This window comes from Elephantulus edwardii, unplaced genomic scaffold (genome assembly GCF_000299155.1).
Source record: "Elephantulus edwardii isolate Elephantulus edwardi_28Jun2011 unplaced genomic scaffold, EleEdw1.0 scaffold00028, whole genome shotgun sequence".
Lineage (NCBI taxonomy): Eukaryota > Metazoa > Chordata > Mammalia > Macroscelidea > Macroscelididae > Elephantulus > Elephantulus edwardii.
The window spans coordinates 9,481,571-9,506,583 of record NW_006399778.1 but is presented as its reverse complement, the minus strand read 5'-3'; the positions used below and the strand labels follow the sequence as shown (position 1 = coordinate 9,506,583).

The window sequence follows — 25,013 nt, the reverse complement described above, 5'->3', positions numbered from 1 at the left end:
CCATTGAAAAAATTTTTTATTGCCATAAGCTAGTCTGCAACTTATTATGGAGACAGTGCAGAACCAGGCAGCATTTAGTTCTGTTGTGGGTTATATATCACCATGAGTTGGAGACTGATTTGACAACAGCTAACAGTAGCAACAAAGATTGAATTTCTTAGCTCTGGTGACTTAGTGATAAGGAGTTGTGCTGCCAACCCAAAGAAAGGCAATTCAAATCTACTATCTACTCCAAGGGAGAAAGATGGGCATTCTCCACCTGTGTGATTTACTGCTTCTGAAAACTTAACTTGAGGGTCACCTATGACTCGGTTCCAGCTCATTGGTACATAGCAATAACAGTACTTGCAGTATTAATTTTTCTTTTTTTCATTTTAATTTTTAAGATATCTGGTGTAAGGCAAAGTGGCTGTTTGACTGCTAATGGAATTTTTGAGTCTTGAGGTTACTCAGCTTCTCCCTGTGAGAAAGATCAGGCAGTCTGCTTCTGTAAAGATTATAGTAAGAAAACCTTATGGGAAAGAAAAGTAGTGTGGGAATATGTCAAGGAGGAACAGTGAAACAAGAGAAAGATAAGATTGATGTTTTGTGCTGTTGGGCCTGGACTGACTTGTATCTGACCTTCTAGTGGGTTTTCAGAGGCTGTGAATAGCATGGGAGGAGACTTCTCATCTTTCTCTCGCAGAGCAAGCTGATAAATTCGAACTGTTGCTTTTTAGGTTGGCAGGCCTAACTCCTTAGCACTAGGTCACCAGAGGGAAAGATGTAGATGGAATAAGAAATGTGTTAGTGTTAAGGAGCATGAGAAAAGAGAGTAAGTTTCATAGAAGAAAGAATATAGGAGATTTCTGCTACAAATTATGTTTGGTTGTAGGCAATTCAGAAAGAAGTATTTGGTTTTGTTTTAAAAATAGATAAAAACCAGATAAGACTGATAAGTCAGATTAAAGTTTCTTAGCAGATAATGAAGGAATGCGATCTATGACTTCAGGCATTTTTGTTATAAACAACTTAACTATAAATCAATAATTTCTAACATGACCAGAGTGTTTTTGAGTAAACTGCACCTCATACAGTTTTCAGTGACAGACCTTTTGATGTACGTAAGTTACCATATCTTTTTTGCTGGGTGGATGTGAACTGCCAATTTTTGAGCAAGTAGCCTAGTGCCTGTCACAATAAAAACAAAAATCTCTTGAATAGAGTTGGTTCTGACTCCTTGTGACCCCATATATTTTGGGGTAGAACTGGACTTTATAGTAATTTCAGTCACGAGCAGTTAGGAAATCGAAAGATGAATTGGGGGGGGGGAGACTAATTGCATTGGCAATATCTGCTATCAGGGACCTCTCCACAGTGCTAAAGAGCAATGATGTCAGTCTAGAGATGCATTTAATCCAGGCCATGGTCTGCAATTTTTTGCTGTCCTTCAGAGAGCTGGACTAAGGGTGACAGAAGAATTGGTATCTTTCAGTTTTGGTGCTGGAGAACAACATTGAACATACCATTGGACTGTCAAGAAAACAAACAGGTCTGTCCTGGAGAAGGTGAAACATTCTCTGTGGGAAAAGCATGGATTAGCTACACCTATGTTATTTATAACCTCTCAATCCACAGGAGGCTCGGCTATGAGTTGGTTCTGACTTGACAGTTATAAAATGTTAAAAAGAAGTTAGGAAATCTTAGTAGTTTTTAAACTTGTTTGATAGAATTTTTTTTTTTAAGGGCTCAAAGGATGTTGGCATGGCCAGGCAATATTGGCTCTAAGATCTAAAACATTCTCTTATGCCCCTGATGTGAATAAATGGAAGAAATTTCAGCATAGGCCATTGATTATTTAGTAGCTTTGACTTAAACCTCTATATAGAGCTGGTATACAGCTGCTCTATTTTGGAATTTTTTGTGATGAGACCACATGTTTGTAGTATCTTTGAGAAATAAGATTAAAATTGGGGTAGGAGAGAAACAAGCCAGTAATAGGGACCTGGGGAGTGATTTATTTATTTATTTATTTTATTGAGAGGGAAACTTCTGAAACTGAAGCAGTTTCCAGTTTCTTCTGATCTTGGATCAATGAAACTAGTTGAAGTCTTTCATTGTTTTTGTAATATCCTGAAAAGCTTGCTGCAGAACTTTGAGAGTGAATTTATTAGTATTCTGAAAGGCATGTCTGGAGACTAAGGTATACCTGATTTAGGCTATGGTCTTTACAATTACTTGCTGTACATCAGAGAGCTGGACAGTGACCAAAGATGAGAAAAGAAGAATTTATGCTTTTGCATTGTGGTTCTGGAGAAGAGCTGAACATACATACCGTGGACTGCCTAGAAAACAAACAAATTTATCCTGAAGAGAGTGAAACCAGTCTGTTTCTTGAGGCGAGGATTTTGAAGCTCCATCTCATGTACGTGGGGCATGTGGCTAGGAGGGACCAGTTCCTGGAGAAGGACATGTTTGGAAAGGTAGAGGGACAACACAGGAGAGGAATACCCTGGTTGAGATGGATTGACACTAATTAGGGTAACAGGTGTAGATGGTTGGAGCTGGATTCGTTCAGAATAGAGCAGAATGCAGAGCTGTTGTACATAGGGGTCACTGTGAATCGCAGGCAACTTGATGGCACAAAACAACAGCAACAGAAAAATGCAATGATGGATAAATGGAAATCCAAAATCTCTGTCAACATTTATTAAAATTAATATTAAAAAAACCCCACAAAACAAAACAACTTCAAATAGGCATGCAGTGAAGTTTTTTTTTTTTTGCAGTGAAGTTTTGTTGTTTGTATTCCTGAGAAATTGTTATTTTTCTTAAAAGGGGTTTGTGGTGGGGAGCTCTGGTGGCCTAATGGCAAGAATCTGCAGCTACAATCCAAGAGGTGCACAGTTCGAATCCACCAGATGCTCTGCCAGGGAAGGAGGGGCAATCTCCTTCTGTACCAATCAGATCTGATTTGACAGTACACGCACACAAAAATAATAAAATAAAAAAAAAAGGAGTTTGTGGTTATAATTTCCTATAGATTCTTTTGTTTTAAGTTACTATATTTCTATTACTGTTTTTAATTTGTCTCATACAGTTCCCAGGATGAAAGAATTCAGATTCCACATTGAATTTTATTTTTTTCTTCTTTAGTTGCAGAAATTAAGGGAATGAAAATAATACCAGTTTATATTCTTTTTTTCAAATAAGAATTTTATTTGTCTTTTTTTTAAAGAATTGTGTTAGAATTGGTGCAAAGCAGCTGCATTCAGGAGAATGTAGGGCCATTAGCTGCTAATCCTTGTAGTAAACATTTAACTGGGTATTCTTGGGAGTGGATGTTTTGACAGGAGCGGGTGTAGATGTCTACAATCACGGAGATACGGAGATGGTGATGTTATAGAGAGTCTCTGTGATTTACTCTAGTTCTAGCTGTTTTCTTTCCCTCTTCCTCCCAAAGGCCCCTCATAGAGAACTCCTCTGCTGCCACTGAGGGATTCAGAGAGATTCACAGGCCTAGATAAAGAGTGGGCCAGAGAGCAAGAGAAAGCCTGACCAAGGCTTCAATATTCCAGAGTTAAGAGATCCTGGGGTCTGTCCAGGCATTGATGTCTGCAGGAGCCCAATATATATTCTCTTTAAAGCTCTCTTGTTTTTGATCCCTCTCCTCTCGATGTTTGGTTATGGCATAATTTTGTCCTGTTTCTTATAACAGGGGACCTATTAAGAGCCTGTAACAGACTTTACATTAAAATTAATACTTTGTTCAGAATCATAATCTTATCTTGCCCATTAAAAAAATGGTTTGTGGTTTATAATATTGACTGAGGGTCTGTAATTTGAAGCCACAGCCACTTATTCCAGCTGCTGTTGATGGAATAATATATTTGCAAGGTCTGTCTGCCAGAAATTCAAGGTGGGTTCTGAAGAGATTGGAGTAAGGAATGTTATTGATTTGGTCAAATCTCGGCTGAAAGTAGAAAATACCATAAAAGTATTTACTTGTACATTATTGACTTTGCCAATACATTTATTTAGCTTATGAATCATAAGGAATTATGGATAAAACAGAAAAGAATGGAAAAACCTAAATAATTATATGAAAAATCATACATAGACCAGGAAGCAGTAGTCTTAAACAAAACAAGAGAACACTACATGGTTTAAAATCAGGAAAGTTGATGTTGTGTGTCTGAGTTGTATCCTTTGTCCATACCATACCTATTTGGTTTGTATGCTGAGAAAAAATCATTTGAGAACGTGGACTACGTGAAGAAGAATGTAGCATTACCTTTGGAGGAAGACTCATCAACAGCCTTCATTATGCAAAGGATACTACCTGGATTGCACCAAGTGAAGAAGACTTGATGCTTACTGAAGATGATGAAATACTACAGCCTTCAATATGGATTTCTCTCAGTTGCAAGAAAATAAAAATCCTCACTGCTGGACCAATACATGACAAATAGAGGAAAGACTGAAATTGTTAAGGATTTTATTTTACTTGGATCCACAATCAGTAACCCATGGTAGCAGTAGTCAAATCAAAAGACACATGGATGAAAATCTGCTGTCAGGGACTTCTTTAAAGGACTAAAGAGCAAGGATATATCACTTTAAGATGTGTCTGGCTCAGGCTATGATTTCATTAGCCTCATATGCATCTGAAAATTGGACAGTGGATAAGAAGGACCAAAGGGGTGGGGAACCCGAAACAAACCAATGCCTTTGAATTGTGGTATTGGTGAAGGAAAAATACATGGAAGAATATACATGGACTGGCAAAAGAACAGACAAATCTGTTTTGAAGGGAATGCAGCTAGGTTTATGTTAGTGACAAAGATGGTGAAACTCTCTCACATACTTTGTGCATGTTGTCAGGAGCAATCTTTGGAAAAAATAATCATGTTGAGAAGAGCAGAGGTTCAGCTACAGCATGGAAGACTCAACAAGATGGATTGAAACTGACTGCAACAAGGAGCTTAAGCAGGATCAAGAGTGTGACACAGACTAGGGTAGCACAGACTAGGGTAGGGTTCAGATCTGTTGTTCACAGAATTGCTGAGTTAGCTTACAAGCACCTAACAACAGCAACAGGAAGCCACACCATGGGAGAAAGATACAGTAGTAGTAGTTTTTTTTTTTAAAGATTTGAATCCTTATGGGGTCTGCTCTGTCCCTGTTAGTTGAAATTCTACTCAATTACTATGAATTTGGATCCCTCTCTCTCATAGCACATATTTATAGTGTTATCATGCTTCACTTAACAGTGGTAGTTCAGAATTTCACCAATCATAGGACTATTTTATTTTCTGCAAACTTAAATTGGGCATAAGGAAAAAGGGCTGTATTTGTTCTTAACTTTTTAGTGCATTATTTTATAGCAGTTTTGTTCATGTTGGGTGTTACTGAGTCAGGACCGATCCATGGCTGACCCTGCAGTGGGTTTTCAGAGGCAGTAGATCACGCAGGAGGAGATTGCCCATCCTTCTCTCACAGAGCAGATGGTGGATTTGAGTTGAATTCCTTTGATATTGCAGTATAACTTTAAAAAAAATTATTAATTTTAATGAAAATTTAGAGAGACTTTGGATTTCCATTCATTGTTACACTTTTCTTCCTGCCCACCCCTCCCCTCCCAGTACACTCATCTCTTTGAAAAGTAAAAGAAAAGTTCCCCCACTATATTACAAACCCTCCCTCCAGGTCCACCCCACTATGCAGCCTTTATTCTGGACTCCTGTCATTACAATAATACCTAATCACATATCCCTTTTAAACAGTTTTCTCCCTCATCTGTTTCAATGCAGTAAACATTATCCCATCTTTCTTAGTCTCTCCCCAACCCCGATGTCAGTCCTGTTTTATAACAGTGGCACTATGCGGTATTTGTCCTCATGTGACTGAGATACTTCACTGAGCATAATGTCCTCCAGGGTCATCCATTTTGAATAATATTGAATGAGTTCCTTGTTTTTCAATGCAGTGTAATACTCCATTGTGTGAATATAACACAGCTTCTCTATCCATTCATTTGTTGATGGGCATTTGGGTTGTTTCCAGCCCCTTGCTATTGTGAACAAAGCTTTGATAAACATGAGTGTGCATATATCTGCTTGGATGTCAGTTATGGTCTCTTTGGGGTATGTTCCCAGTAGTGGAATTGCTGGGTCAAATGGTATCTCTATTTGCAACTTTTTGAGAAAGTGCCATACTACCTTCCACAGTGGTTGCACCATTTTACACTCCCACTAACAGTGAATAAGGGTTGCAGTTTCTCCACAACCTCGCCAGCATTTGTTGCTTGCTGTTCTGTTAAATTTTGCTATTCTGACTGGGGTGAGATGATATCTCATAGTTGTTTTGATTTGCATCTCTCTTAGAGCTAGGGATTTTGAACATTTCTTCATGTATCTGTTGGCCATCTGAACAGCATTTTTGGTGAAGTGTCTGCTCATATCCTGGCAGCACAACTTCGTACCACAGGACACCAGAGCTCCCTAAAAAAGTGCTGTATTTGATGTTTACTTTTACTCTGTGGTCTGTTGGTACATTGTTGTTGTTACGTGACATTGAGTCACTTGTGACTGACTCATAGTGTTAATGTGATGAATTACACTGATTGTTTTTTCTTATGTTGAACCATCCTTGCAGACCTGTTATACATCCCACTTGGCCATGATGTATTATTTTTTTTGATGTATTGTTGGATTCTATTGGCCAGGATTTTATTCAGGATTTTTGCATTTATGTTCGTCAGAGATATTGGCCTATAGTTTTCTATTTTGGTGGTGTCTTTACCTGGTTTTGGTATCAAGGATATGTTTGCTTCATAGAATGAGTCTGGAAGAATTCCATCTTTTCTTGTTTCCTGACATAGTTTATCTAGCAGTTCTTTAAATATTTGATAAAATTTACTTGTAAAACCATCTGGTCCAGGTCTTTTCTTGGCTGGAAGTTGGTTTATTATCTTTTCCATTTTTTCTTTTGTAATGGGTTTGTTCAGGTGTTCAATTTCGGTTTGTGTCAGTTTGGGTAGAGTGTGACTTTCTAGGTATTTGTCCATTTCCTCTAGGTTTTCATATTTGTTTGAGTATAGCTTTTCATGTATGACATATTTAAAAAAATTTTTATTTTATTAATTTTATTGAACATTTACAGAGATTATGGGTTTCCATTCATTCATTGTTGCACCCTTCTCCCTGCCTAGCCCTCCCCCCAGTTCGCTCCTTTCTTTGAAAAGCAAAAGCAAAACTCCTTATATATGGTATATTTTTATTTTTATGGGCGCTATTATGTGCCATTGAATCAGAACCAACTGAGTCTCCAGTGGATTTTATTAATTCTGTAATAAAAAAAAGAGTGGCTCTCAATTTGACCATGTTTGTGGTAAGAACATTAATTAGTACACATTCTAAATGAAAAATGTTCATGTGCTTGTGAGATTGTAATTTTTACTGGTTTAAAATTTCTTATATTCTAGGAGCCTTTAATCTTTAAGATAATATTTTTCTTTGCTGTCTAGTTGGAACCAACTCATAGCTGACCCTCTAGAAGGTTTTCAGAGGCTTTAAACCAAATGAGAAGAGAGTGCCCATCTTTATAGCTGGTGCATTTGAACCACCTGCCTTTGAGTTAACAACATAAATCCTTCCTTACCCACTTGCTGTTACAGGGTGCCTTCAAGGCAACTCCAACTTGTAGTGAGACCCTATGAACAACAGATCTGAACCTTAACACTATCCTGTGCACCATCTTCACCATCTCTGGTATGCTCAAGCCCATTGTTACAGTCCCTTTGTAAATCCATCTTGTTGGGGACTTCCTCCCTTTCTCTGACCATCCACCTTTTCAAGTTAGTGTTTTGTTTTTTCCCCTCCAAGGTCTAGCACCTTCTGATAATATACCCAAAGTATGTGAGACCATCTTTGCCTCAAAGAAGCACCCTGGTTGTACTTCTTCCAAGACTTACTTGTTCTTTTGACAGTCCATGGGATAGTTAGTACTCTTCTCCTCCACCACAACTCAGAGGCAACAACAATTTTTCAGCCATCTATATTATTCAACTTTCAGATGTATAGGAGGTAATGGAAAAGATGGTGGTTTAAATCAGGAACACCTTAATCCTTTTTTTTTAAAACTAGGAAACATTTCCAGTTTCTGTTAAAATTTTAAAATTGTAAAGACAGATTTACAGAGCCACTTCTGAACAACTAGGGAAATGTTGGAAAGTTCACAACAATACATATTCAGCTAGAAATCGAGTTAAACTATGGTCACTCAACATTCCTGCATTTTCTTAAGTTCTTAATTATGTTTGCCTCTCTCTTTTCCAGCTTGTCAAGATTTGGCTTTATGTTTAAGAATAAGATTTTTCCCCCAACTTTGATTCAGTTTCAGCCTGGTGATAACCACCTTGTTTTGGTGAATGCTCACATATACACTTACTTGTATCATTATCCTTCTGCACTCTTGATGCAGATGACTACTTCTTTCTTTTGGACTCCCTAGCCAGTTTGCTGACCTTTGTAGTATCCTTGGGCTACCTAGACCTCGTTGTTCTTGTGGATGGAAATGGAGTGCACAATGTACTTCTGCTGCAACTCTTTGTAGAGTGGGAGGACATGATCTTCCTTCATGTGTGTGAGGTGGACATTAAAGTGACATTTATGGTTCTTGCTGAAGTCCAAGGTCACAAAAGGGTTGAACTTCACTCAGGCATCAGCAGTGTCAGTTTCTCTACCTTAATCTTAAAACTTACATCTTTGCTCTTTAGCTCTTTGGAGAGGTCTTTAACTAATTTTTCCAGTGCAACAAATCTTGATTTCTTGATTGTTGCTGCTTAGGGTATTGATACTGGAACTAAGTAAAATGAAATTGTTGACAACTCCATTCAGTCTTTTCTCCACCCAGAACTCTCTTTAGGAAAGAGTGATAGTTAAGATATTATTGAGTATTTTTTTTTCATCTGCTGTCTTTATTTGTTATACCTTCTCACGTAGACTGCCAAAAGAGCAAACGGTCTTGGAAAAAGTGCAGCAGAGTGCTCCTTGGAGGCAATGATGCCCAAGCTTTGTCTTTTATACTTTGAACATGTGGTCAGGTGAGGCTATTCCAAGAAAGGGATCTCATGCTTGGAAAGACGAAGGATCAGCAAAGGAGAGGAAGATCCCCCAAAGGGACGAATTGAGGTGATGACTTCAGCAGTGGGCTCTAGTATATATAGCACTACTGCCTTAATATTTTTATTTTTTTGTTTTCATTAGAATTCTGCATAGTTGAAAGTGAAAGTTAAAACCTGAAAATGACAGATGTGTTAACTATAGTACCAACCAGCTTTACAACAGAAATAGTGAAGAGTCAAATAAATGATCATTTATACAGATTCCTCTTCTATAAGTTTACATCTTTTTAGCTTGGTGTATATTTATCAGAAACTCAATTTTTAAATTTTTAAGGCTCATTTTTAAAGAAGAGAAAAGGGAACGACAAAAAATTTTCCCAAGGTCGCATTATTTGTTCAGTAATAGCTAAGAGTGGTAGAGCCAGTCCAACTGAGTGTCTGTTGATATGAGACTTCCTTTCTAACAAGTTGCTGAGTAATCAAGTCAGAGAGGAAAGAAATGGAAAGTTTTTGAGTAAATAGGAAGAACAAAGTCTGCAGTTTACTAATTATTTTTTCTTGCCTTTTCCTTTACATTAAAATTTAGTCATTGAAAAAAAAAATCAGTCACTGCAGGGTGAAAAAAAACCAGGAAATGATACTCCTGTATCTTGCTTGTTTACAAGTCATAGGTATATTACTTGAAGTTCCTAAACCAGTCATCTTATCTTTATTCTTCCTTCTCTTGATATGCCACATTTCTTTAGAAGGAGGAGTCAGACTGCTAGAGGTTAAATTCCAGTTCTGCACTTACTGGTTGAGTAAGTTAGGCCTAGTTACTTTAGTTTACTGAGCTACCTTTTTATAGCTGTAAAGTGGAGATTTGTGAAATGTTTAATATAGTACTTGGCACTATGAAGTGTTTGCTGTTAACCATATTATTGTTTAAGAATATGTTCATGTGTTAACATTACTTTAAATAGTTTATATATTACTAAATTAAACTGAAACACTTTGGTATTCTCTTAGTTCATGACCTTTCAGAAACACATAAAAGTCCTAGTTGACTTTGAGTCTTGCAATCTTTGCTTTTAAAGAGCATTCTAATTACATTTTTTCTAAGATTTGTTTGTTTTTCTAGAAGTCCTATTAGTCCATCAAACATATTCTAACTCCTCCCATGTAACTCCATCAGGTTTCTGAGGCTGTAAATCTGGTAGATTTGAATTGCCTTAGACCCATGACCATTTGGTTTGCAATATAACATGCTTTGGACTACACCATGAGAGGTTGATAGCAGAGATTAAAACCAGTTTTTCTGACTTCAGGCTACTTGAGATCATATGCTTATGTTTATCTGCTGGGACCTTGAATATTGGAACCTTGAAATTCTGGAAATTTTTCCTTCCTCTCAAAAAATGCCATCATCTTTGCATTATACATATTCTTCATATTTTATTTCATTTAAGATTTGATTAAGTAATTTAGATGTCAGTTTTTGAAATAAAAAATGATATTTTTCCTCAGGTTTAAAAATTTAGGAGTTGAATTTGGACAGTAAGAATATGACTACTTGAATATGACAGTGTTTTGCTTACATGTGATATCAGTGATATTGTTTGATAATTTCCACATTCATTTAAATCACCTTTCTTGGGAACCTCTTCCAATCCATTGCCCAGTCAAGCCGTTTTCCAGATTTCCTGGCTTAGACTGGTGAATGCATCCAAGGTTGCCTCTGTTAATTGAAACAAATGAATTGGTATCCCATTGGTTCTTGGAGCTTCTACTTCCTCCTTCATTACCATTGGCTCCTGTTCATATGGTACTTCCTGAAATTTTTCAGTGTTAGTCAATTCTTTCTGGTATGGTGACGCTGTGTGTTCCCTCTAACTTTTTTGATGTTTCTGGGTCCTCATTGCATTGGGAAAATCTATAGTTAGGGACCTTTCCAAGTTATTGAGGAGTAGTGATGTCAGTTTGAAGACTAAGGTGCTTCTCATTCAGGCCATAGGCCTGAATTACTAGCTGTGCATCTGAGAGTTAGATACTGAATAAGAATAACAAAAGAATTGAGGCCTTTGAGCACTGAACATTCGATGGGCAGCCAAGATAACAAACAGATATATCTTGAAAGGGTGTAGCTGGAGTGCTCTTTGGAGGCAAGAATGATGATGCTTTGCCTCACTCTTGGGCATGTTGCTAGGAGGTGCTATTCTTTGGAGAAGGACATGATCCTGGGAAGGGTGGAGGGCCAATGAAGGATGTGAAGAAGCCCAGCCAGGTGGATTGATACGGTGACTGCTTCAATGGGCTCGTGTGTGTCAGGAAGTGTGAGGATGGCACAGGATAGAACAGAACTCAGATTTTGTGTTCATAGGGTGGCTAGGAGCCGTGCTCAACTTGACGGCACCTAACAGCTACATATTAAAATCCTAGAGATTTCCTTTAAAAAACTTGGTTTTTAGTTGCAGTGAATTTATGCTTAATACAGTATCTTTTAAAAGTGTGCATTTAAAGGATAATTCAGGAGCCATTTTGAGCTATTGCTCTTTTTTTGTTAGCTTGCTTTGCAGATTTCACATAATGCCATTATTGTTTACTCAACAGTCGAGTGATCTCATTTTATTTTCTTGCACTAAGTAAGTTTTTGTCTTAATACAGAAAAGTATAGCAGTTAAACCTCCCCACTACATGAAGGGAGCTCTAGTAGCATACTGTAAGAAATTGTACTGCTAGCCCAAATGCTCTTGGTGTGATTCCACCAGCTGCTCCATGGGAGGAAGATGGATAATCTCCATCCGCGCAATTTACTCCCTCTGAAAACCCGCTGGAGGGTCAGTTATGGGGCAGTTCCAGTTTGATGATACATAGCAATAACTGCATGAAGAAGCAGCTCTGGTTCTTTATGGTTAAAAAATATGTGTGGCTAACCCAAAGGCAGGCAATTCGAACTCACTACCTACTACAAGGGAAAAAGATGGGCAGCCTCCTCCCATCCCATTTACAACCTATGAAAACCCACTGGAGGGACCAGCTGTAAGTCGGTTCCAGTGTGATGGTACACAACACCACATAAAGAGCCAGTGTTCTAAGATAGTTTATTTGTGAGTAATCTTCTGAAGATAGTGCATTTTAAATTAATTTCTAGCTGTATCTATGATATAAAAGAGCAGTTTACTTGAATCAAATTTAAGTTCTCCTTTAATGTAATTTGTAATAATCAACTGAAAAAACTCACGACTGTCAAGTTGGAACTGATTCATAGACGGCCTTCCATTGGGTTTTTGAAGCTGTACAGCATAAAAGAGGCAAATTACCCATCTTTCTCTCTCAGAGCCCCTGGTGGATTTGAATGTCAGAGAGGTGTGGCCTTTGGGTTAGTAGAGCAACTCCCTATAGACCACACCATCGAGTGCTCTTTTTTTAGTGGTAGCATTTCCTTTTAAAAAATGTTTCAGACCAGGCATATAACTTTACGTTATTTATATGTGGTAAAGTTTTATTCATGGCTTAATTGTAGAAGATTTTTGTTTTCACTTTTTTCCTTATTTTTGTGTGCTATTTTGTGAGTCTATTTCCTACTTACAGTGACACTATAGGACAGAGGAGAGGTTTCCTGGGCTTTGATGTTGACAGCAGCTGATCACCAGGTCTTGTCTTTCTTGAATCACTAATCTTTCAGTTAGCCGCAGAGATCTTACCCTTTGTGCTACTAGATCTTTCCTTATTCTGTCAAGTCAGCCATTGCCATGGAGTTGAAATTGACTCATAATTGACCCTTTAGTGAATTTTCTGAGACTGGCAATCACACAGGAGGAAGTTGCTCATCTCCTTGGAGCTGCTGGTGGATTCAGACCAGCAGAGAGACAGACAGCACACCTCCCCATGGACTGTGCCACCAAGAGCTCCTTATTCCCTAGAGAATTGCAATGAAAATTTCAATCATTATTTTCTTTTACTAGAAGTTTAAAATTTATGGATGGCCTGTTCTTTTGAGCCGTGAAGTGAATGATCAGATTTCACTGTAAAGTTGGTGAATGCTTTATTAATTCTAAGATTTTTTTTTTCTTCCCCCTATTAAACATTTTAAAATTTTGGATGCATATAATTGACTTCTATATAATATAAAATGAGTAGGATTTTAGTCCTGCTATTGTAGTAATCAACTCTGTTGTTATTGTTAGGTGGCGTCCAGTCAGGTACAACTCATAGGGACCCTGTGAACAAACCCTGTTCTATCCTGCACCACCCTCACACTTGTAGACACATAAGAACCTATTGCAGCAGTCACTGTGGCAGTCCACCTGGTTGAGGGTCTTTTTCTCCTTTGCTGACCCTCCACCCTTCTCAGCATCATGTCTTTCTCCAAGGAGTAGCCCCTCTATGCCCAAAGTATGTGAGGCAAAGCCTCATCATTCTTGCCTCTGAAGAGAACTCTTCTTTCTTGAATATTGAATTAGTAACTTAGGCAACCTAGTGCTGAAACAGCTGCTGAGACTGGGAATTAGTCACTCTGATGCTTATCCAGTTCCCTGCTGCTCATGTGTTTCAGAGAGGTAGTGGTGGTGCTCTGTTGCTTGTTGATGATAGTCTAACCATAGCTGTAAGGTTAGGCAAATGAAGAGTTCTTGAAAGCAGTATACAGTTCTTGATCTAGTTTGCATATGTACCCAAGGATGTGTGTGCACATACAACTAAAGGAAAGGTTTCACCAAATAATAGATGTGATTAATTTTCATATAGCCACCCAACATTTGTTATAGAATGAATTTTTTAAGCCCTTAAGTGGAAATATCTGGAGATCAGAATTAGAATATTGACTCATATTCAAACAGTAAGCAGTTTTCTTCCTTTAGCTTGTAGTTGTGCTCTGTATCTGTGAACTAGTTCCTTTTTAAGGAGGGGGAAGATATATTTGTATTTATATGTCTTTGTAAATACATAAAATATGTTTATTTTTTTGTAGGTCAGCATCAAATTTGAAATACTTAAAGTGGATACAAAACTAGCAGCAATGCAGACAATTAAGTGTGTTGTTGTGGGTGATGGCGCTGTTGGTAAAACATGTCTCCTGATATCATATACAACAAATAAATTTCCATCTGAGTATGTCCCAACTGTAAGTATAAAAGCTTTTATGTTTGTGAAATAAAGTATAAAATGATTTGCTGTCCTGTTGAATATTCCTTTTGTATTTTCTTCTTTTTTTTGTATTAGCAACCTTGCCTTTTCTAAATTTTTAATTATTTTGTCTGTGTGTACCGTCAGATTGGTCTGACTGATACAGGAGGAGATTGTCTCTCCTTCTCCAGCAAAGCATCTGGTGGATTTAAACTGTGTACCTCTGGGATTGCAGTGCAGCTTCTTGCCACTAGGCCAACAGAGCTCCCTTCTGTTTTCTGTTTTTTAAGATCTTGATTTCTTTAAGAAAGAAAAAAAAAAGATCTTGACTTCTCATGGGTAAATGATATAAACATTAAGTTAAAATATCTTAACTTAATTAATTTCATATCTTTTGTTCTTACACTGAAGACTAAATTCCTTTAATTACCACATTATGCCTTTCCATTTGAACCAATTTCCAGATAGTCATCAGCAAATTAGACAACTAATTTCCAGTGAGGATTGATCTTAAAATACTTATACTTTAAAAGCTTTGTTTTTCACTTATGAATTTTGTTCATAAAATTCCCAGCAAATAATCAGCCAGCCCTTTCTTTGTGCTTTCCTCGAGTATTGTGAGGGACCCTTAATTTCTCTCAGCTGGGCTTGTGTGCAGCCAGGTTCTTGCCTTGGGCCCTGAAAGGAAGAAAAATCATTATGACTTTAAGAGATTTAAAGAAATTATTTAATTGACCAGTGTCTTATCAAATCCTAATTGATGTGGCTTGGCCTATTCTTCCTCCACCATCTATCCACAGATCTTTGCTAGCCTAGGAATTCTGATGGCTTAGTGGTAAGAATTGTACTACCAGTGCAAAGGTATATGATTTGAATCCACCAGCTGCTCCCTGGGAGAAAGGCCGTCAACTCTTATGCCTCTGAAAACCTGCTGATGGGCCAGATATGGGTCATTTCTGACTGTTACAAACAATAACAGTGATTAGAAAATTTCTTAAAAATAAATTGAACTTTGCTTTCTCAGAAATTTTAACTTGAGGAAGATAAGTTTGTATAGCTAGACAACTGCTCCTGAGAGGCCTTTAAACCTGCAGATCTGTATCCAAACTGCTAAGGTAAAACACACGTAGGAATGCGCCCTTATTTGCATTACCAAGAACTATTCTTTCAGAGGCAAAATTTGCTTAAATAAGAAAAGTGGACTAAATGTAGAAAGGCTAAATCTTATTATGAGAAAGTATTGCCTTAGGAGTTGTTTTCTCCCATTTTGTCTATTCTTTGCACATTAACAGTATTTTTTTTTTAAAGGTTTTTGACAACTATGCAGTCACAGTTATGATTGGTGGAGAACCATATACTCTTGGACTCTTTGATACTGCAGGTAAAAACTTAAAATGTCTTATAATAATGTTTTGGGTTGTAACTACAACAGTTCTGGTTATCTGGTTATTTTTCAATGTTTTGAGGAACTGACATTTGGAAACCACTTTGTTTTTGTTAGAAGGATTAAATAGCATGATAGTTGTTACTTGACCAAGAAGCTGAGTTAGCTGCTAGTTGGAATTTAGAGAGCCGTGGGTGGATGGTATTATGTTGTTGTTATGTGCCGTCGAGTTGCTTGCAACTCATAGTTACCCTATGTACAACAGCTCTAAACCCTGCTCTGTCCTGTGCCAGTTGCACTGCCTCTGACACACCCGTCCTGATTACCCCAGTCACTGAATCAATCCCCCTCATAGAGGGTCTTCCCCTCCTGCACTGTCCCTCTACCCTACCAAGCATGATGTCCCTCTCCAAGGACCTTTCCCTCCTTACAGCATGTCCAAAGTATGTCAGACGAAGCCCCAGAATCCTTGCCTCCAAGGAGTAGCCTGGTTTAACCCTCTCCAGTATGAATCTGTTTTCTTGCCAGTCCATGGTACATTCAATACTCTTCTCCAGCACCACAGCTCAAAGGCATCAATTCTCCTTCTATCCTCCCTAGTCATTGTCCAACTCTCTGATGCATAACAAGTGATTGCAAAGACCATGGCCTGTATCAGGCGCACCTTAGTCTCCAGAGACACACGTTGCTCATGAGTACTTTAGAGAGGTCCCTAGCAGCAGACTTTTCCATCGCAATACATTTTTTGATTTCCTGGCTCCTGGTGCCAAGAGTGTGGACCATGGAGCCTAGCAAACTGAAGCTGTGAACAATCTCAATCTCTTCGCCATCCATCCTGATGCTGCCAATTGGTCCATTAGTGAGAATCTTTGTCTTCTTGACATTGAGCCTCAGTCCATACTGAAGGCTGCAGACCTTGACCCTCTGCAGTAAGTGCATGAGGTCCTCCTCAGTTTCAGCAAGCAGGGTTGTGTCATCTGCATAACTCAGATTGTTGCTAGATCTTCCACCAATCCTGACGCCACACTTTTCATTTTATAGGATAAACAAAATATACCCACCTCTGAATTAAACTAACAACTAATGTTTGCAATTTATAAGAATTGGGCAGTATTTTAGCTAATGGGGAGAGACTTAAGGGTTTTGTATGACACATGCTTGCTGATTAGTGACTTCCCATCCCATTAAGTTTTAAAGCCCAGGATTTCCTATATATGCCCAATGTTGTAAGGACATAAACCATATTTAATAATTATTACCTTCACCTTCTGAAATTTGAGGACACAGTTTGTCCTTTGTATAATACATACCTAGATAACTTGTAGTTTTACTATATTTGAAGGTATTTTTTTTTAATAATTTTAATGAGCATTTACAGAGATTTTGGATTTCCATTCATTCATTGCTGCACTTCTCTCCCCACCCAGCCTTCCTATTTAAAGGTATTTTGAGGGTCAGCGTATATCTTAACAACAGAAATTTTTGATCAGCTTTCCAAATGATAAGAACATAGTACTTTCTTCCTTGACTATGCTTCAATCTTGAGCAGTATTTCCTCCTCCTTTAATAGTGGCCACTGATCTTAAATCAGCCTTCTTTCTCTGTAATCTTGTTATTACCAGCTCAGTTAGCCAAAGGAAAACTTTAGAAAAGCATTCTATGTAAAAAATTCTAAACTCAGAGTTAATTTGTCACTGTCTGTGAATTGACAGTATTGTTCTTTGTGAATTACAATAAACTGACAGACTAGTGGTGAATTACTATCTATATATTAATTGTTGTAGTATGTTAAATTTCTTTCTGAAGATATTTTCTTTTCTGAAAGTTTCTTTGGACAGTGGTGAGTTATCTCAGGTACCCACTAAAGAAAAGATATTTAAAAATTTTAATATGTCAAAGAAATATGAAAATTTCTTTTCTGAAGATTGGTTTGAGTTAGTATTTATAGAAAAAAATTGGATTTACATAGACCAGTTCATATATATATTGTGTTTTGTGACACTGGTTCTAACCCCCATAATATGATAGTATTTTCTCACTCCTCTGGTTTCTTTTCTGTTAGTTTTTTTCCTGTCTTGCCTTCTGAGCGGGGAAAAAGCTGTCATTTTGATCTTGTGTGGTTGATGGTTCAAAATATTCCATTGTATATGCTGTGTGCCACAGTTTATTTAGTTATTCATTTATCCACTGATGGTCCCTTAAATACTTGGTTTCCCTCAACACTGACCAGAATCAAGAATGAGAAAATATTTTATTGTTCTTTTAATACACCTGGGGTCTCTGGTGGCATAATACCTGCTGTGCTACTGCTAACTCAGTGTTCACCTGCCTAGATCATCCAACCATTCTGTTGGAGAAAGTTGAGTAATTTCTTCCCATAAAGATTTATAATCTGGAAAATACCTTGGGGTTCTCTGAAGGTAAAAATAGACTAGATGGCAATGGGTTAGGTTTGGTTTGGTTTAATGCACAGGATTTATTACTCTCACTTTAGAAATTGGAGTAATAAATATTGCTGTACTCTCACAACACTGGAGAGCTCCTGGGCATTTTAAAAACCTTTTAATCTGGAATTAACTTCAAGTTTATAAAACACTTGCAGGAATATTTTAAGGAATTCTGCAATATTCTTTAATAAGATTTACCAGTTGATAAAATTTTACATCATCATTCTCTTTCTACATATATGGACATTATTGATTTGTTTTTCTTTTTCTTGAGCTATTAAGAATAAATTGCATACAGCATAACCTTTTGGTCTTAAAAGTATGCATTTCCCTGTGGTCAGGCTTTTCTTCTAAAACCATAATTATTAGTGTCAGAACATTTAGGATTGGCGTAATACTTTTATCTACTTTAATACTTGATTTTGTTCTGATAGTGATCATTATGCTGTCAACTTGAATTTTTAGTCTGTTGGCTGATTGATGACCATAGTACATTGAAGACAGAAAGATTCAATTGCTGATTTCTTTGCATTCTGCTCCTCATTTCTTCAGGGCAAGAGGATTATGACAGATTACGACCGCTGAGTTATCCTCAAACAGATGTATTTCTAGTCTGTTTTTCAGTGGTTTCTCCATCCTCATTTGAAAATGTGAAAGAAAAGGTAAGTTGGTCAAATAATCATTTCCTGGAAAAGATTAAATTTTTTTTTTTAGCTGCTGTAAATTGCCTTTGAGAGCTGCAGATTAAAATTTTTAAATATCTTTTCTTTAGTGGGTACCTGAGATAACTCACCACTGTCCAAAGACTCCTTTCTTGCTTGTTGGGACCCAGATTGATCTCAGAGATGATCCTTCTACTATTGAGAAACTTGCCAAGAATAAACAGAAGCCCATCACCCCGGAGACTGCTGAAAAGCTGGCTCGTGACCTGAAGGCTGTTAAATATGTGGAGTGTTCTGCTCTTACACAGGTGAGGACTGTTTGAAACATCATATGTTTGTTCACTGTTGGGGTTCTTAGAGCATTTGGATACAAAGATTCTCTCTTACAGTGGTCAACAGTGCTCAGAAAAGATTTCCAGGAAGACTGATCAACTTCATAATATTTATTATTTTTCTTGTGTTGTCTGTATTTAGTAGCGGAAAAATATTAATCTCCAAGTATACATTTAGGGAGCTCTGATGGCTTACTAGTAAGGAAATACACTGTCATCTGCATTCCAAAGGCATGCAGTTCGAATCTGCCAATTAGCTGCTCACTGAAGAAAGATGGCCAGTCTCTTTACGTGTGATTTACTGTCTCTGAAAACTCCCTAGAGAGTCAACTATGAGGTGGTTCTTATGCAGTTACATAACAAGAAGCAAAGTTTTGTGTTCATAAGCTGCTGTGTTGTACTGACCATTTGCAATGGTCTATGATTATATGGTTTGGGTTTTTTTTTCTTTTTTAGTTACAGCAAGTCCAGATTATAATAAATGTAATAAAAAAAGGATGTGACAGTTTATTATTTTTTAATAGACTTAGGTTTTTTCCGAATACATCTGATCTTATTCTAACAATTGATACTATTTTTGGACTAATTCAGCTTTTTATGCTGTTTGTGTCCCAGTTAGCCAGCATGCTTTTCATAGTGTTTCTCTCTCCACCATAGTGTATCTCTAATATATATGTTTTTGGAGATGTTCTTTCCTTATGTGGCCTTCTCTTTCCAATTCTGAGTAAATTTGAACACCTCTTTTTAGTTAAATAGTAAACATCACATTCCAAAGACAGGGAACGATGGTAGAGTATTTAGAATGGGAATTGTTCTTATTTGGGTCTTATTCTTCCCCTATGTGGTATTATCTGTTCACTCCTTTGAGTACTGTTCTTGAGGTAAAGGAAGAATTAGAGAAATAATTAGAATAGATCCCTTATATTTTCTTGGTGGTTTGAAGCTTGATTAATGAGCAAATATGGTTAGTTTAAAACAAGGTAAGATAAGAGGTTTTCTAATATTTATATTTATTCTTATTTTTTAAATGGTTGATCTTTTTTTATCATTAATTTCCTCCCTGACGTGCAGGCACCATCCCTAGTTGGACTCTTGGCACTAAGACAAATGGCATATGTAATTTCATGTATACATTAATATTTAGCATATTATTATTGTTTTGTTTACCATCAAGACAGAACCAACCCATAGCTGACCCTCCAGCAGGTTTTCAGAGACAGTAAATTGCAAGGGAGGAGATTGCCCATCTTTCTCACAGTGAACAGCTGATGGATTTGTACCATGTACTTTTGGGTGGCAAGGATATAGAACCTCAGATACTAAAGGTTCTTCATTGAGTATTTAAAAGATAATGTTTAAAAAAAAAAAAGAAGATAATGTTTATGCCTAACTAGGTATTTCACAGGTTAATTTCAAGGCCCAGTATCAGATATTTCTTGGCAGTGTAGTGTAAAGCAGATGTTTTAAAGTTCAGAAGACTTAACACACAAAGCGCACTCTAAAAAAATTCTCTAGTGTTTTGATTGTATCTTCATAAAAATCTGGGTGGTAGGGAGATATGGAGCAGCATAACATGAATTATATATTTAAATCTATCTATATCTGTCTTTAAAAACTTTCTATGTACCCTGCTTTTCTAGTGTATACTTTTAGTGAAATGGAAGCAAGTAGATCAAGGGGCTGCAACTTATTTAGATATTTGGATGCTTTCATATAAAATACTTTTTAGAGAGGGATTTGATGGCATGGTCCCTAGAAAGATGCACTGCTGACCCAAAGACCGTGTATCTTCTGATCTCTGGTAGTTCAAACCACTATCAAACTGAAGGTAAACAGTCTCTTTTATCAGTTTAAAGCCTCAGAACCTTGATAAAAGGTCACTATGAGTCAGAATGTTCTTAACATTAATGAATGATAAAGAAATTTTACATCTAAACAGATTTATACGCTAAGTCATTTTGTGGAGAATAGGGTGCTCAAAATATTTATTTTAGCATTTACACTTTTCTTAACAAATTTTAAAGTTTGAAGAAGGCAAAAGAAGATAGAAATATAATGTCTGTAGTTACGTTTATGAGGCAGAACTTTTAGGACTATATGTTAGATTTATAAAGCGAAGATTTGGTTTTTTTAATTGACCTTTGTTCACAGTAGACAACAAATAACTCATTAATGGATACTAGTTTCTAGTGAGGGAATTCTGGTGACTTAATGGTAAGGAATTCTGCTGTCACCCTGAAAGGCACATGGTTCAAATCCACCAGCTGTTCCACAAGAGAAAGACTGACAGTCTCCTCCCATGCAATTATAGCCTCTGAAACTTCTGGGGGTCAGCCATGAGTTCTGATTTGGCACTACATACTAACAACAGTTTTATGGTTCTCTCTTTTTTAAAAATGTATTTTCATTTCCCTTCTTATTTAAAAAAAATAAAACCAACACACAAAATACCAATGATTTTTTTTCCCCTTAGGTCTGTAGAAAGAATTTTTGAGGAACTAACAATTATTTAACTTTTCTGTTTTGTAAATGATACAGACAAGAAAACTCTTGGACTCTCTTCCTCCCTTCCCCTTCCCTCCCTTCCCCTTCCCTCACTTCCCCTCCCTCACCCCCTCCCTCCCCTCTCTCCCTTTGCCTCCCCCCCCCAGCCCCCAAGTGCTTATACCGAGGTCCTCACTTACTGCTTGCAACTTGGTTAGGTTAGAAAGACTGAAAATCAGCATTATGTGAAAATGAAGAATGACCACATTAGATCACAAAACGGAGGAAGATTAGTACATCATTACGGTTGTTAGGTGCTATTGAGTTGGAACCAGCTCATAGCTGACTCTCTAGCAGGTTTGCATAGCTGATCTTCCAGTGAGTTTTCAGAGGCTATAAATCTAATAGGAAGTTGCCTATCATTTTCTTGAGGACAAACTGGTGGATTTGAACATTATTACATAGCTGCCAAACCTCTGAGAATAATGGCACATCCAACCTAAATAAGCTTGTGTATAAATAAAAACCATCATAACCAGGATAAACTGTACCTTGATATTTGTATGTTTGTTACTGCCTGACATATATCATTGCAGCTGCAAGATAATATATTTTTTTCTATTGTCATAAATGATGAAGATATAGTTGATAAGTGAGAAGTGGGTATAGTGCTGTTTGTCATTTATTTTGTGTCTGATGCAATGCCTGGACACCAATCCCCTGGGATGCTGTCACGGGAGTTGGGTGGGTGTAGGGTGAGTATATTTGACCCAGGGCGGTTTAGGACTGGCACTTGTTACTGGAACTGTGTTCTGGGACCTGTGGATAATTTTAATTTGGAACGAAACTGACCTAAAGGTCATATTAAACTTCTTTGGGTAGTAAACCTATGGATTCAGCTTTAGGTGAATCTATACACCTGGGTCAAAAATACCACTGCTACTGAGTCACCTTGTTACAATGGAGTTTCTGCCTGTGGTGTAAGTGGATTTCTTCATCTTAATTCCTGGTAGATTTGAGAATAGTTTGTGTTTTCACTTCATGCTTTATGCTCTGATACCCATGCAGACATCTTAAAGCATTGAAATGCTTGCTAAAACTCGTTTTAGGATCCTGTTCTTTGTTTTCCTATGACTTGGGTGGTGGTTACTTGCTCTAATAACATTACTGAATAACTGAAGTGTGTGCTGTTTGTAGAGTCTATTCTTTAAACTCCTCCCACTTGATATTGTTGAATAATTAATTCTTTCTAAATGTCTTGAACCTTTTCTGAGAAACCCTCTGACTCACTCTGAAATTCTAATTTAATCTCACTCACATATGTTGTTGAACCTAGAAACATGTAGCATGCCTGTTAGTCTGCTGTTTGTGTCCTTCAGTTATTCAGGGGCTGAATTCACAAAGTTTGAAATTGTAATAAATTTGCTTCCAAATTACATATATGCTATTCTTATTTGTAGAAATACCGAGGAATTCCATAAGGCTTAGTTATTTGATTATTCCATTTATCCAAATACATGTTTTCTGTTTGTATTCCCTTTCTCTTGTAATTTTTTTCTATAATTATATTTTGTTAATTTTCATAAACATTTACAGAGATGTAATTTTTTAAAATTAAAATGTTTTAATACTGGATTTCAGTAACATTAAAAAATGTTACTCCTTAAGAGGTCAGCATATATTTTGTTTTTAAAAAATTTGTTTTCTTAAACTTTTTTGAGAAGAGAAGTTTCTGTTCCAACTTTTCACTCTCTCCATAATGGATTTAAAATCTAGCTTTATGTTGTTAGTTCTCTTTTTCTTGACATACATGACTTATGTGAATTCAGCTCATTTGATCTGGACTGCTATTTGTATCTGCTAGTCTTTCTAATCCTCTAACCTGGCTGCTATTCTCTTTCCTCCCCTCTGTCTTATAGAGAGGTCTGAAGAATGTGTTTGATGAGGCTATCCTAGCTGCCCTCGAGCCTCCGGAAACTCAACCCAAAAGGAAGTGCTGTATATTCTAAACTGTTTTCTCCTTCCCCTCTTTGCTGCTGCTTCCTGTCCCACTACTGTAGAAAGACCGTTTAAAAACAAAGGAATACAACTTTCCTGTTTGAAAGCCTCTGCGTCTTTTTACTCACCACCTTAGAGCAACCTCTGTATTAGTTTTTGGTCAAGAATGCAATATCTTACAGATTTTTTTTTTGTGATCAGTGGCTAAATTGGAATTGTTTTACCTTCTGATAACTTGAGTTGCCTGATGCTCAGAGCTTTCGGTTTGGATTATTACTGCAAAAGGGAACTTAGTCTGGCATTAAGAATGTTCTCTTAGAGAAAATAAGAGTTTGAAAAACTCTTAGTTCTAGATGGAACAAATAATGCAAACATTTTTACTCTTTTATGAATGATTGTTAATTGTAATTGCATGACAAAACTTGATGGAAAAAAGGTGACCTGCTAGTAGAGCTGTAATGGGGAAGGGAGGATTCTTTTTGGTTTTTCATTGTGCAGTGATACTTTGTGTTGCTATTGCTTTGGCTGTCTGTGCTATAGTGGAGTATTTGTCAGTCTGGGGTGGGAAGATACTGATGTATATGCTACGGCTTTATGAGATCATTTGTTACATTATCTTTTAAGAATAGCATCCATTTTAACAGTTGACTTAAGTTGTTAATGTTGGGGGGATGTAAAGGTGCCACCTTTATATTTTCCTGCCTCTGTTTTTATTGTGAGGGAAACATAAAATTGTGGTTACTTTAAAATTTTGAAATTAAAAAAAAATACAATTGTTTGTATAAATGCCTGACGAAGCTTCTTTCCTGTTGCACTGACTGGCTTTAGGTTTACATTTGTACTAGATACTCACATTATTGCTTCCATCAATTCCCTCGGCTCTGTCTTAATTTAATGGGATAAATGAGTTCAAAGTGAATATCTTGATACAGCCACCATAATCGCTCTCCATCTTTGCCTGCGCCTTTCATATAATAAAGTTGCTACTCTCTCTCTTGCTGGTTCTCTCAGTCCTGTTCCATACCCAGCTGTTCCATTTGAATGCAGAGCTGCTTCACTTGTTTTTATGTAATATGTTTCAGCAGCACATTATAAAACATATATTGAATGAGTAAATGACACATGTGCTTGTTTGCTTCTTATGACATACATTGGTCTGCAAATCCTTTCTCAAAGGACCACTGTCTCACTCATGAATATCTGCTCCTCTGCTTCTGAATTACTGGATCATTCCAGTGCCCTCTCTGGACAAAACTCTGGTCAAGTGGGATTGCAGTTGGGATTCCAGGGATGTTTTAAATGTTTTGTTCTTTGGTATCTCCTAGGGATTTGAACGTTATTTGATCTTCAGCTTTACCGAAAATCAGACTGCCCATTTTTTTCTTTCTACCCCTTTTCAGAAAGGCCTAAAGAATGTATTTGACGAAGCAATATTGGCTGCCCTGGAGCCTCCAGAACCGAAGAAGAGCCGCAGGTGTGTGCTGCTATGAACATCTC

At 37.1% G+C, this 25,013-nt stretch overlaps 1 protein-coding gene across 2 annotated transcripts in view; it reads left to right on the top strand.

The window, feature by feature from the left end:
- Positions 1 to 25,013, top strand: part of LOC102843350 (cell division control protein 42 homolog) — a 30,464-nt gene extending 5,451 nt beyond the window's left edge. The window contains exons 2-6 of one of the 2 annotated variants that reach the window (XM_006883552.1): positions 14,055 to 14,207; positions 15,518 to 15,590; positions 18,593 to 18,702; positions 18,813 to 19,010; positions 24,917 to 25,013. In XM_006883552.1, the coding sequence (XP_006883614.1) occupies positions 14,103 to 14,207; positions 15,518 to 15,590; positions 18,593 to 18,702; positions 18,813 to 19,010; positions 24,917 to 25,006 (576 nt within the window). In that variant the 5' untranslated portion in view covers positions 14,055 to 14,102 and the 3' untranslated portion in view covers positions 25,007 to 25,013. Of the gene's footprint in view, positions 1 to 14,054; positions 14,208 to 15,517; positions 15,591 to 18,592; positions 18,703 to 18,812; positions 19,011 to 23,437; positions 23,528 to 24,916 lie in introns of those variants that run through there. The other variant, XM_006883553.1, reaches the window with a different exon arrangement.